The sequence below is a fragment of the Melanostigma gelatinosum genome (assembly GCF_949748355.1).
Source record: "Melanostigma gelatinosum genome assembly, chromosome: 4".
Lineage (NCBI taxonomy): Eukaryota > Metazoa > Chordata > Actinopteri > Perciformes > Zoarcidae > Melanostigma > Melanostigma gelatinosum.
Window position 1 is genome coordinate 13,362,022 of NC_136637.1, and position 13,219 is coordinate 13,375,240.

The following is a 13,219-nucleotide window of genomic DNA, read 5'->3' on the forward strand; positions in this document are numbered from 1 at the left end:
TCACTTTCTGTGGCAGAGTAACGACGTGATGAACGGGGTGAGTTCCCTGAACTCGATGGTGATCGTCATGAAGCGCTGCTCCTCTGTCTGGTGTGTGTGGAGCGGTACATGGCTGTGGTGCGACCCCTCGACTATCCACGGTAAAACCACACACAAGGTTGAACATACAACCTTTTTTTTTTATTTAGTGTTGTTTTGGGGATGATTGGCGGTTGATAATGTCACTGTAACAACTTGTTGTAATAGCCGTGAACACACAGGATGATATTCCTGAAGACTGGCGGCTTTTATTTCATAACAGCCCACAATTTAGTACATCATTACCCACAACTTTTGTGTCATCAGACCTGGAAATCCCTTTTCCCAGTGACATTATAGTAAGACTATATAGTCTGTCTCGGCCTCTGAAAGTAGTTTAAATGTCCTCTGTGTCTATAAAGGAACTTTGCCTTGCATTCTAACATGTTATATCACGATGACAACCTGAGGATGTGGAGCATCATGTGTGACTCTCTTTTCTCTATTCCCTCCTCCTTCCCTTTCCTCTAGGTTCAAGGCGCCTCAGTATAGATGGGGATGTTTGGGTGTCGTATGGTGCATTTACATCATCGTGAGTTACTTTACTATTGTTGAGCGCTCTGTCGTCATACTGTTCCTGCTGTTCCTCCCCGTTCTCGTCGTAGACACCTTCTGCAGCCTGTCTATTCTCAACGCATTGAAAAGGCCTCCGCCGGGGGACAGAGGGGTAATGGGGAGGAAGAAGGAAGGGGAGGAGGAGGGAGAGACTGGCCAAAAGGGGTCGAGTGGAGTAGGGAAGATGGAGGATGGGAAAAAAGAGCAGAGCCGAATGAAAGAAGGAGGGAGCAAGGAAGAGGGGAAGAAAGTTGGAAGGAACGAGCCGAGTGGAACAGGGCTGATGAATTCCATGAAGAAGAAAGCCTTCGTCACCATTGCCGTCATCCAGGCTGTCCTCGCACTCAACTACCTCCCCTTCATCCTCACCTGGCTCATGAGTGGACGAGTTCCAGCCCGTACCCTGACGTGTCAGTACGTGACCTTGTCTTTAGCCGCTGCATACAGCTGCAGCTACCTGCAGCCTCTGCTCTACCTGCACAGACTGGGCCGGCTGCCGTGCATGATGTCACAAAACCCCTAGTTCAATATCACAAATGGGGTTAGGTGGATTTTTTGGTAGTGGTTTAATTACCATCTTTGCTTTATAGAAGGAGGAACAACTACGCTTATAATGAAAATGTCTGACTTCACCTATTAAATTTGACTTTGTCTTTGTTTGGGGTGATGGTGGAGCTAGGTAGGAGAAACATTGCTGCTATATGTGAATTATAATTATAACATGGATTATTATTCGTAGAAGTAGTATGTATTTCATTAATTCATTCATCTTCTTCCTGTTTTTTCTGTCATATTGTTTTCTTTTCTGTTTACGATGTTTGATCTCTTTTGAAAAGCAATAAAAGTGAATTATCAAAATAATCTATTTACAACTTGCTTTGTGTACAGCTGAGTCTACATGCTATAAACAGTCTACGGAAAAATCAAAGCACAAACACAGTAAGCTACCTGATCCTTTCCGTCAGCTCTAGATGCAGGGACACATTATAAACGCCACCGATACGTAAACGCACCAATAATTTCACACGATATGTTGAATTAAAAGTTACGATCTCAACCGCGTTCTGTTTTGTGTCCGTCACAGTATGCAAAGTCCCAGACTGCATGCTCACTATGGGATGCAAATGAGTGGTGACATGAAAATGATGCCACATGAACTCTATCAACTTTATTTTGACAACTTTCCATACAGCAAGGCAGGTTCCCCTCAGAGAGTTTGCCTAATATGCTGTAACTCGCTAAACATTTGAATGGATATGATGACCAAGCAGGTGGAGTCATTTATCTCCAAGTGCAGATTATTAATGAAGAAGACATTAGAAAATAGAAAATAAATACACTGTGTAGACTAGACACGACGTCTTCGTTCGCAAGGTCAAGATGCTGAAGAATATATATGTATATATGTATTTATATATATATATATATATATATATATATATATATATATATATATATATATATATATATATATATATATATATATACAGTATACTGCCTTTCCCTGAAACCTTGAACTAAGTTTTTCTATAATGCAAATAGGTAAATGTGAGGTTTGCAGATAAGATCTGTTCTAATGGGATTGTTCATATCTTCAGGAGACATTCAGTCTCTGAAAACCAAATCTTACAACAAGAGCCAAATGGATGAAACAGGCACAAACCTAATTGGCTCATACATCAGTTTGTGTGTGTGTGTGTGTGTGTGTGTGTGTGTGTGTGTGTGTGTGTGTGTGTGTGTGTGTGTGTGTGTGTGTGTGTGTGTGTGTGTGTGTGTGTGTGTGTGTGTGTGTGTGTAACAGCAGACTGAACGATGTCCCCCCACAGTGTCCACCTGAGAGACAAGAGCCAGAGGGACACTCTGTTTGCAGTGTGAGCTGACCATCATGTGTCCATGTTACATTGACTCACTGAGAGAGAGTAATGGTTTCAAATTGTTGACATAAAATGCTATAAAGCCAGCAAAGGTGGACTAACAGACTGCAGTACAGTATTATGTCAACAAAAGGCAAAGATTGTTCAGTGTGTTCAATAAAAACTCGTCAATTTTACCAAACCACTGTTTGATTTTCACAAAATGAACTCTTTACAATTAGGCACTTTTCTTCTTTAAAGCAAACAATAAAGTCAGAGGCAAGTAAATATTGTATTATTCTCTTTGTCTCCAATTGTATATATACTTCTATTTGTTTTTCAATGTTTCACACTGTTCCATTTTATTTTTACCTCTATCTGAAGAAATGCAATTATGTCTATGCCCAACATGTATATTATACCACTTCCTTAGTTGTATGTTGTTGCTGTGTACTGGGATTGAGGTTTATGATTTCTGTCTATTTTCTTGATATTAATCATAACACAGACAATACACAACTTAAGTTAAAGTCTACACACCCAAAAGCAAATGGTCCCGAAGCCCACTGCCAGGTGGTCCAGCCAGACAAGTAATCTCAGTGAAGTGACAATTTGGATTATTAATAAGGAAGCCTTCATTTTATGTGGAGCTAAGATACACAGATTTCACTATATTATGTACACCTGTACAATAATAACATCCAATATACAGTTTTGTCATGAAATGTACTTTTATGATTTCTCGAATCATATTTTTTTAGGTGTTTATTAAATTATATTTTCTGAACTGCATTACACTACATTACTTTTGTTCGGTTTACACTGAGCGTCCACACTCGGCCGGAGTTTTAGAACACCGAAAACGGATAAATTTGAAAACCAGACGAGAGACAAGCAGACTAGCAGGCAGGATTTAATTAATGAAGTATACAAAACACTGTTTCGACTTAAGAATATAGGTATTTTTGTATCATTTATGTGGGTACCAGCACACAGAGGGGTAAAAGGAAATGAAAGAGCAGATACATTAGCAAAACAAGCTTTAGGAAGTCAGCACAAGACAGACATTTTACTCAGCAAAGCAGAAGCTAAATCAACAATCAAAAGAAATATTATTAAGGAATGGCAGCACAGTTGGGATGTAGGAGACACAGGAAGACATATTTATGCTGTTCAGAAAGAAGTTGGCAAAGGGAGGCCATCCAGAAGAAGCACCACAGAAGAAAACATATTAACCAGACTGAGGATTGGACAAGGCTGAACAAAACAATGCAACTAATAAATAAACACCCAACAGCACTATGTGAGCACTGCCAAATACCAGAATCTGTAGACTATATCATATGGCATTGCCAGAAATTCTCACTTGAGCGAGACAGGTTGAAGAGGAGGCTGGGAGTGGAGGAACTAAATCTAAAAGATGCATTAACCTTGGGGGCAGGAAACATACTACAATACGTGAAAGAAACAGGATTGAGCAAAATAATTGAAGTCTCTGAATTGGAGAACTCCTTTTTATTTTCTTCTTTTAAAAAAAATTTTGTTTAGTTTTTTTTGGTTTAGTTTTTGTAAGGGGATAGGTTATCGGGTCCACACTCCAATATAGTAGGTGGCGGTAATGCACCTTTCACTGGATGCCATCCGCCATAAAACAAAAAAGAAGAAGAAGAAGAAGAAGAAGAAGAAGAAGATGAAGAAGAAGATGATGAAGAAGAAGAAGAAGAAGAAGAAGAAGAAGAAGAAGAAGAAGAAGAAGAAGAAGAAGAAGAAGAAGAAGAAGAAGAAGAAGAAGAAGAAGAAGAAGAAGAAGAAGAAGAAGAAGAAGAAGACAAGCCGACGGACTCCACCGCTTTACCCCTCCACACCTGCAGGGGGCGAGTCTCCGGATATGTAACAAGCTGATGAAAACAGCATGTTGCAGGGACCTCGATGTTCTGCAGTGTCCTTTTATAGAAATGTCACGATTTGATCATCTCCTGAGATAATCTGCTCGGAACAACCAGACAGTAGTTGTCGGTCTCAAGGTGAGTCTTCTGCACTTGTTGCGTCGTTATGTGCTAACTGAGGAAGCTAAGTTCAGCGAGCTAAACTGCTAACGTGAAACTGTCCATCTGGGCAGGATTTAGTGATATGTAACGCTAACTGTTACCTGTCACTGTTGTGGGCACTTTAGACATCTGTCTGTGGCATCTACAACCAATCCTCTGCATTTAAGGACTAACGTTAAACGGATAGCTGCATGGAAATGTAGTCTTGACGACCTTGACTTCACCTGTTTACCTTTAATGCAGCAGCGACTATCATTTAAATCACGTGTGTTTGTGTCAGTGGTGGAAGAAGTACTCGGATATTTAACTTAATAGTAGCAATACCACAGGGTAGACATACTTCGTTACTTGTAAATGTCCTGCATTTAAAAAGTTACTGAAGTCAGTTATCATTATGCAGAATGGCCCATTTCAGAAACATATTTGATTCAATCTGAACCTGCAAAATAACTCTGTCAGACAAATGTAGTGGAGTAAAAAGTACAGTATTTGCCCCCAAAATGTATTGAAGTAATCGTATAAAGTTCCATAAAATGTAAATACAGTAGTGCAAGTACTCTAAAACTCCTTAAGTACAGTACTTCAGTCTATTTAATTAGTTACTTTCCACCCCTTAAAATTAAATTAAGACCTAGATTATGTACAACATTTAAATTTAATTTGTAGTTTTAAATATGGTATAAGTAAAGCAAACACATTAAAAATACTACTTGTTAGTATTATTAGCTAAATGTACTTCGGTATAAAAGATAAAGGTGTTGATGCTTGTCCACATTGCGTAAAACAGAATATTTCCCTCTGAACTGTAAAGTAGAATAATATGGATCAAGTAGATGTACCTCAGATTTGTATTTAAACACTTGAGTAAGTTTGTTCATGTATTTTCCATTAATATTTTTCATTATTGAATATTTGTCAATTGTTTTCTTGATCGATCTGTTAATTGTATATTTTATAAAATTCCAGAAAATAGAGAAAATGCTCATTACAATTTATCTGAGCTCAAAATGATCAAAGTGTCTTGTTTTGTAGGATTGTTTTGGGCTTTCGTTGACCAAGTCACTTCTGAAAAGCTGGAACCAGAGAATATTTGGCATTTTCACTTAAGGATTTGTCTCGTCTCGTAGGTCTGGATCTACCATGGAGCCGATAACGAATCGCATTTGGCCGAGAGTCTTCCAGCGGCTCTACAGAACCGCAGTACTTCCCAGGAGGAACCATTCAGGATGTGCTGAGCAGGCCACTGTTCCTGCCTCCACCAACTCCAAACATATCAAACCCACACTCCTGGTGTCCCGCCTCTACCAGCCCTCAAACCTGCGTGATGTGGGGCAGGACAGCCGGCTGCAAGGAGAGGTGACTTGCAAGAGTCAACGGCTGATGCAGCAGGCCGGCCTCATCCATCCGTCCAATCCCGGTTGTTACTACTACCTTCCTGCCCTCGTCCGCTCCATGGAGAAGCTGGTGAGACTAGTTTGTGTTATACAATCAAACGCATATTAAACAATTATGATTATGGCCGCCAAGTAGTCCTGTTGAATCTGGTTGTGTCATGTCCACAAACTTTGATTTTTCTGTGACCCATACAAGTGTATATTGTAGTTGATGTTTCATTTTTAGAATTTGCTGTCTTCCTCTTTTCATCAATACTTTTTTATATTTATTTAAATATTATTTGAGAGGCCTGAACAGATAGAAGTATTTATTATTCATAACAAAAAAGAAAATATCAGAGCATGTAATAACTGCAGTCTCAAATCCACAGGTGAGAGTAATTGACCAAGAGATGCACGGGATCGGTGGGCAGAAGCTGGACATGCCCAGTTTGTGCTCTGCTGATCTCTGGAAGACCAGTGAGCGCTGGGACTTGATGGGAAAGGAGCTGTTCCGTCTGAAAGACCGCCACGGAGCCGACTACTGCTTGGGTCCCACGCATGAGGAGGCCGTGACGACTCTGGTCGCTCACCAGACGACTCTCTCCTACAGACAGCTCCCTCTGCTTCTCTATCAGGTAGCCTTTAATCCTCTTGCCACTAGTGTATTTATTATAATAAGCTGCCATTTTTGTAATCATGATTTATTATAAAAACCAACAGATCACCCGCAAATTCCGAGATGAACCAAAGCCGAAGTATGGTCTGCTTCGAGGGAGGGAGTTCTACATGAAGGACATGTACTCGTTTGATGCGAGTGAAGAAGCGGCTTACCAGACCTATGAATCTGTGTGCCAGGCATACACCGGGCTCTTTGCCCGGCTGGGTCTGCACTGCGTTCAGGTGCAGGCGGACACGGGCAACATCGGCGGTAAACTCTCCCATGAGTTCCAGCTGCCAGCAGACATAGGTGAGGATCGGCTTCTGGTCTGTGAAAACTGCTCCTTCTCTGCTAATGTAGAGACCATGTCATCAGACAGAACTGACTGCCCGCAGTGCAAGACTGGCACACTGGTGGAGTCAAAGGGTATCGAGGTCGGCCACACCTTTTACCTGGGTAAAAAGTACTCTCATATATTCAATGCCACCTTCAGCAATGCACAGAACAAGTCTAGTGTTGCAGAGATGGGCTGCTATGGTCTTGGGGTAACTCGTATTCTCGCGGCAGCCATTGAGGTTTTGTCAACAGAAGAGGGGATTCGCTGGCCCGGCCTTCTCGCTCCTTACCAGGTGTGTGTTTTACCCCCAAAGAAGGGCAGTAAGGTGGATGACGCAGCAGTTTTAGCTGAGGAATTGGTTCACACTTTGGGAGAGACCGGGCCTCATTTGAGAGGTGAAGTTGTTCTTGACGACCGTACACAGATGACCATTGGAAAGAGGCTGAAGGATGCCAACAGACTGGGCTACCCGTATGTTGTTGTAGTAGGACAGGGAGCGCTGGAGGAAACACCCAGGTTTGAGGTGATTTGTCAGGAGACGGGTGAGACAATGTTTCTCAGTAAAGACGAACTGTTAGATCTTCTGGGAAGAGTGAAAACTGTGTGAATAACAACTGAATGTGGAAATACATGTTTTATTTCATGTGGGGGAGGAACAGAAAAGCCTTATATGTTTTTGTCTAAGAGGAGTTTATTTATAAAAACTTAAAATGTACCTGCTGATCGACACTACTGTCACAATAATAGCTTGATAATGAACATTTGGTGATATTAAATTGCATTTGGTTGATGTTGTAATACACAAGAATGATTCAATTTCCTTTTTTACAGTCTTTTATGTTTCCATGTAAATAAAAACATACGAGGTGAGGAGAAATAATCACAATTTACTGTTGGGTTTTGCATCTATAACATACAACTGACCTCTTAGTACAACTCAATGCTGGCATTTTCTAGTGGTGAAATAAGTACTCTGTTCTTTACATTAGCAAAATACCACAGTCTATAGATATTGTAAATACTTTACAGGTGAAAATACAGAAAAGTACTATTGTCTTAACATGTACTTACTGACTTTCCACCACTTTCTCATCATGCCCCAATATGACATTACTACATTACATGTACGAGTCCTGCTTTCAAAACGCTGTGTAGAAAACGTACAACCAAGTTAAATTATCTCAAAATGCAGATTTGACAAGTTTAAGAGATATATTCAACGGTCAAAGTTATTTTGAACCAACTTCAAATTGTATTGGATGGTGTAGTCTATAATTACAATTTATTATGAATTGTAATTATTCATAATAGGCTATTATATATAATTTCGTGTTTTATGGCAAAAATACTACCTGAAAGTAATTAGTAAATTTAGCTGTTATGTTAATTGGGTGACGTGCAAATTATTTCCTTATACATTCCATCGCAAAGACCAACTACCTTTAATTTGTAGTTACGTTTACTCAAGTGTTGTAGAAAATGTATCACTTTACCATCTCCGACGGTTTAATAATTGATTATTCATCATTTGTTGGTCAGGCGGCGGCGGACCTAATGTATCGGTAGGTACTGTGTTTCCGCACGGATCTTTATTCACGTAGTACCGCCCAAGCACATGTGTAAACAAGAAGTTGGGTAACGTCTAGAAAGGTTAACGTTAACATAGCCGATGTGCTGCTGCTGCTGGTAATCCAATGTCACCGTTTATATAAGATTTATAAACAACAAAATAGCGCTTCAGACATATATTTTGATCCAAAATGGCGTCATCGGAGGCGCAACATGACAGCGATGATGGCATGGACGAGCTCATGGACAAATTCAAGACTCATAATTATAAAAATGCCTTCAGTAAAGAGAACTGGGAGGAGGTAACGTTAACATGTAGAAGCTATCGGTTAGTAACATTTGAAGAAGAGAGATATCGCTACGTAAATGGGCTGTGTCGTTTTGTTGTCGTAAGCCAGTAAGCTAACGTTAAACGCTAACTTCATAGAGATAACGTTGCATTTCCGGTCCATCTATAGAGATTTCTCTGTTTTTGTCTCATTCAGGAGTTTGATAGAATACCTATGTTCATGAAAAAAGCCCCTGAAGAGATAGACCCACTAAAATACCCGGAACTAGCTTGTCTGCAGGCCATTGTACACGATGAAGATGCACCCCCAGAAGGTAGGTGGGTCCCTCAAGCTTCAGTCAAAACTGATTTTGTAGACTTGACTACATGTTAACGATTCGGTTCATATTCTCTTATTCGTTCCCAGAGCAAGCAGCGAGCCTGAAAGATGAGGGGAATGCGTTTTTCAAGGAGAAGAACTACGAGAAGGCCATACTGTCCTACACGGCAGGTCTGAAGAAGAAATGTGGAGACCAGGAGCTCGACACAGTCCTGCTCACCAACCGGGCTGCAGCACACTTTCACCTGGGCAAGGATCTCTTATTCACATGTTGTACAGATACATACGGATATGGGTTGTTGCGCATGAGCCCAATAAGATGGTTTACAAAACATACGTTCAAGCTCTTTATTGTCATATGCACAGCAATTACAGTTCCTCCAACAGTGCTCATGGATTATGTATTCAAAATAAGTCACGTAAGTAAAATACAGGTGACGAGCAGTCATTTCACAGAATACTTTTCCATGTAAAAACATCTGCATGTGTCTTTTTTCTTTCTTTTTAAATTCATCCTCATTTCTTTCTGGTTTATATCACTCAGGTAACATGCACTCTGCGTTGAACGATGCTGGAGCTGCAAAGAAGATTAAACCAGACCACCTCAAAGCCTTGATCAGAGGTATGTAATATTAGCCTGTCTACTCCTAGAATATCTCCATGAATATGGTTACAAATTCTATGATAATGTAACAGCTTAACAGTATATATAGTAATCATAACAAAGCGAAACACTGCATCGAATAATAACCAAAACTCTCCCGTGCGTCTTCCATGTGTTTCTGCAGGTGCTCAGAGTTCTATAGAGCTGCGTAACTTTGCAGAGGCTGTCCAGTGGTGTGACGAGGGGCTCAAGGTTCATCCTGCTGACAAGACGCTGCAGGAGCTGAGAGCAGCAGCAGATAAACACAAGGTATAATACATTCAACATAAATGAGTTCAAGGGATTTTGTGGGGAGGTTTTAAAGGAAGACTGGATTGCATTTGTGACATTTTGTCTGTATTGTCTGTTTGTCTGAAAGTAATTTGAGTTAAACACAAACGTTTTTTTTCGTGCCAGAGAGCAACAGAGAGAGATGCCAGGAAGGCCAAGATCAAAGATAAAAAGCTGCATGCTGAGAAAGAAGCTCTTCTGGCTGCTATAAAGGTAAGCATGCTGTTTAAAACTGAAAATAAACTACCAACGTGCTCTTAGCTAAGCATCAAACCTGTGGGAATGAAATTAAGAATATTTTTCATAATATTGACAAGCAATCAAATCACTAATTCTATATTCAATAAAAGCCTGTTTTAAAAATGATTATCAGACATATTTTTGTGTGATTTACGCAGGCTCGAGGCATCAAGCTCCTCCATTCTGTGAAGCCTCGTCGGAGCGGTTCAGACAGCGAGGATGAGGATGAAGGCTCCCCGGCAGCGATGTCACAGCTGAACCTGGATTGCCTCAGCTCTCAGGAGGCCACGGGGGCTCAGGTGTTCCTGGACGAGCAGCGCTCTCTGCACTGGCCCGTTCTCTTCCTCTACCCTGAACACCAGCAGACTGATTTCATCTCGGCATTCTCCGAGAAACACCGGTACGCTCCTCTTGTCCTTTTTTGTCTAGTCCTTAATATATGTTGATGTGGTGTATTTCTGTGGGATTCTCCATATGTCAACCTTTCTCCATCTCATTCGACTAAATTAAGTTCAACATTTTAAGTGATTTTAGTTAGAAACACAGCTGCAATTTGTCTGGTTCAGTTTTATAGATCACCTGGCAGTTATGTTTGGAGAAGAACTTCCACCGTGGGACGTGGACAGAAAATACCACCCAAAAGATTTGCAGGTTTGTGTGTTTTGGCTAAATGTTATTGGTAATTTATGACGCATACAGTAGATCTGTGCTTCTGTTCTGCAGCCTTAAACTTATGAAATCGTATTTTTCTTACAAACTGAAGCAGGGCTACATTCACCGATGTATGTTACATAGGGTTGGGCGATAATTCAATATGATCATGTATCCTCTGTCAATGGAATCTTATTGTGATGACATCATACATCGAGATATGTACTGTATATAGATGATAAACAATTAACTTGTCTAAATTGATAATAACAAGCACATACTAACATACATGTTTCATAAGGTCCTAATGGGATTACGCTGTGTTTATGTGCATGCATGTAAACAGTCAGTGTATAGCTTTTTTATTTGTACTCTATAATGTCACTTAAAACTGTCATGTTCAAAGTTCTTAAATAAATGATCATTTGTCAAGTGTTTAATTCACACAGTTATTTAATAAATTGAATAGATGGAAGATTTTGGCTATATTGTTACAGTGATATTTTATATTAGGTATTTAAGAATACCTGTCTTCTGATCAGCAATCCAGAGTACAACTGTCAAACAAGAGTTACATTTAATTACCCAAAAAAAGGCTGGTTATATCGACAGATGAAATGACAATCATCAATTGTTAATCCTGATTACCTTTGATCCCTCTTCACTTTCTAGCTGTACTTTGAAGATGAGGAGAAGGAGACACTCTACCAAGTAAACCCAGAGACGTCACTTTTAAAAGTGTTGCAGCATAAACGGTACGTCCATTGAGATTAAGTGTTTTTCAAGTGTGATTTAATTTTGATTTACACCACCAAGAATTTTCCATTTTGATTAACTGGCAGGTGTTTATGACTTTCTTGTAATTGATATTTCAACCTGTACCTCCCTTTTGTCTTGATAGGCCTAACGTAGTTCAGTTTTGTGTTGGCTAATGTTCGCGCTTATATGCCCACATAAGTTTGCATATAGTCATTGTAGTTATTGTAATTATTACTGAGCCTGAAATGGCTCCTCAGTGTTTAATGACATTTGACTTTGTGCAACCAATTTTCAATTGGTGTTTCCTCCCTAAGCAAAGGATCTCATGTGAGTCATTATTACACGAGTCACACGGGATCCTTTGCTTCTGTAATCCAGTACGGACGAATGTTCATCTTGGACGATATTATCTGTTGAGGAATGTATTTGTACCATAGATTCTTTATAGTAACTTCCTTGACATGAACTGTTGGCACTCATTTCTTGACTCTCTTTCTTCTATGTTCTCTTAACAGGTGTTTTGTCAAGTCCGGCAGTCCCAGCTTCATCGTTCTGGTTCGGAGTTCGTCATTTTGGAAGCAGTTTTTAACAGGAAAGAAAATACGAGGATTGTAAAAACATTGGCCTTCAAATCTTGAAGCTATTCAACTCCAGTGGACAAAGTTTGCCCTTGCAACAGACACAATGGAAGATATGCATGTGTCTTGTGGTCAAGAGTAGGACACATTGTTTGACATCAAATATCAGTAATAAAAGATTATAAAAGAAATGAAATCTCTAAAACTAATCCATGTGGATTCTTTGTGCTTCTGTCTGTAAAATGATAAACTGCAGATTGACAGCCAAAATCAATCAATTCAAGATTAATTAGATAAATGAAACAAGTATCAAATAATTGATCAGAACACTGATTTGTTTTGTGATATTGGACAATACAAATATATTGAACAAGTAATGTAAATGCTTGTAAGTAAACATGAAGAAATGTTGCAACATGTCTCAGTGAGAGTCAACAAAAGCAATATAATCTCAAATTCTATTTTTATTATCCACGAAGGAAATTAATTTGGACGTCATTAGAAAACTCATTCTTCAAAGAAGGATATAAAGTCTAAGTGAGAAGTGGAAGCAAAGGACGTGAAGAAGTTTGACATTTTGCCAATGCAGCTGTCTGTGTGAATGAACCAGCTTTTCTTCATTTATCAAGCTTCTCTGCTACAGTGTGTTACAGACAACTCTGGGTGATTGACAGTCACATCCTCTTGACCCTCATATTTGACTGCATTGCTTTATAAAGATGGTTTGTAGCATCTAACGGCATGTCCCAGTCCATCCACTCTGTCACACAGACAGTATCCTTATATTGTAATTTTTAGTGCGTATCACAAGTTTGTGAATAAAACTTTGGGGCTTTCGTTCTATCTGAAAAAGATTTGCGGCGTTGGAGCTTCAAACACAGCAAAAACAGGTTCACCTGGTGGCATGCAAAACTTATAGCAGCCCTTCAAGACAGACCAAACCACTACAATTAATGTAGATGATATTGTGCAATA

At 39.7% G+C, this 13,219-nt stretch overlaps 2 protein-coding genes across 4 annotated transcripts; both read left to right on the forward strand.

Annotated features, from left to right (window-relative positions):
* Positions 1–4,220: 4,220 nt before the first annotated feature.
* LOC306776424 (putative proline--tRNA ligase, mitochondrial) lies at positions 4,221–7,759 on the forward strand. Its single transcript, XM_079267113.1, has 4 exons — positions 4,221–4,510; positions 5,662–5,998; positions 6,300–6,545; positions 6,631–7,759. Exons 2-4 carry the CDS (start codon positions 5,675–5,677, stop codon positions 7,510–7,512), a joined length of 1,452 nt encoding a protein of 483 aa, XP_079123239.1. The 5' UTR covers positions 4,221–4,510; positions 5,662–5,674; the 3' UTR covers positions 7,513–7,759.
* On the forward strand, positions 6,802–12,407 carry LOC306776428 (tetratricopeptide repeat protein 4-like). Of its 3 annotated transcripts, none has more exons than XM_079267121.1 (10): positions 6,802–6,877; positions 8,960–9,077; positions 9,170–9,331; positions 9,627–9,704; positions 9,871–9,995; positions 10,143–10,229; positions 10,415–10,656; positions 10,823–10,907; positions 11,580–11,662; positions 12,182–12,407. In XM_079267121.1, exons 2-10 carry the CDS (start codon positions 8,978–8,980, stop codon positions 12,279–12,281), a joined length of 1,062 nt encoding a protein of 353 aa, XP_079123247.1. In that variant the 5' UTR covers positions 6,802–6,877; positions 8,960–8,977; the 3' UTR covers positions 12,282–12,407. The 3 variants fall into 3 exon arrangements, with proteins under 3 accessions (XP_079123247.1, XP_079123245.1, XP_079123246.1); XM_079267119.1 differs by lacking the exon at positions 6,802–6,877 and adding an exon at positions 8,522–8,776; XM_079267120.1 differs by lacking the exon at positions 6,802–6,877 and adding an exon at positions 8,779–8,802.
* The last annotated feature ends 812 nt before the right edge of the window (positions 12,408–13,219 follow it).

Bases quoted from the DNA above. Each gene is read 5' to 3' on its own strand.
- LOC306776424 (XM_079267113.1), top strand. From the start codon at position 5,675: ATGGAGCCGATAACGAATCGCATTTGGCCGAGAGTCTTCCAGCGGCTC. The intron at 5,999-6,299 runs GTGAGACTAGTT...TCAAATCCACAG, and splicing joins TCCGCTCCATGGAGAAGCTG to GTGAGAGTAATTGACCAAGA. The intron at 6,546-6,630 runs GTAGCCTTTAAT...AAAAACCAACAG, and splicing joins TCCCTCTGCTTCTCTATCAG to ATCACCCGCAAATTCCGAGA.
- LOC306776428 (XM_079267119.1), top strand. From the start codon at position 8,666: ATGGCGTCATCGGAGGCGCAACATGACAGCGATGATGGCATGGACGAG. The intron at 9,078-9,169 runs GTAGGTGGGTCC...ATTCGTTCCCAG, and splicing joins TGAAGATGCACCCCCAGAAG to AGCAAGCAGCGAGCCTGAAA. The intron at 10,657-10,822 runs GTACGCTCCTCT...TGTCTGGTTCAG, and splicing joins GCATTCTCCGAGAAACACCG to TTTTATAGATCACCTGGCAG.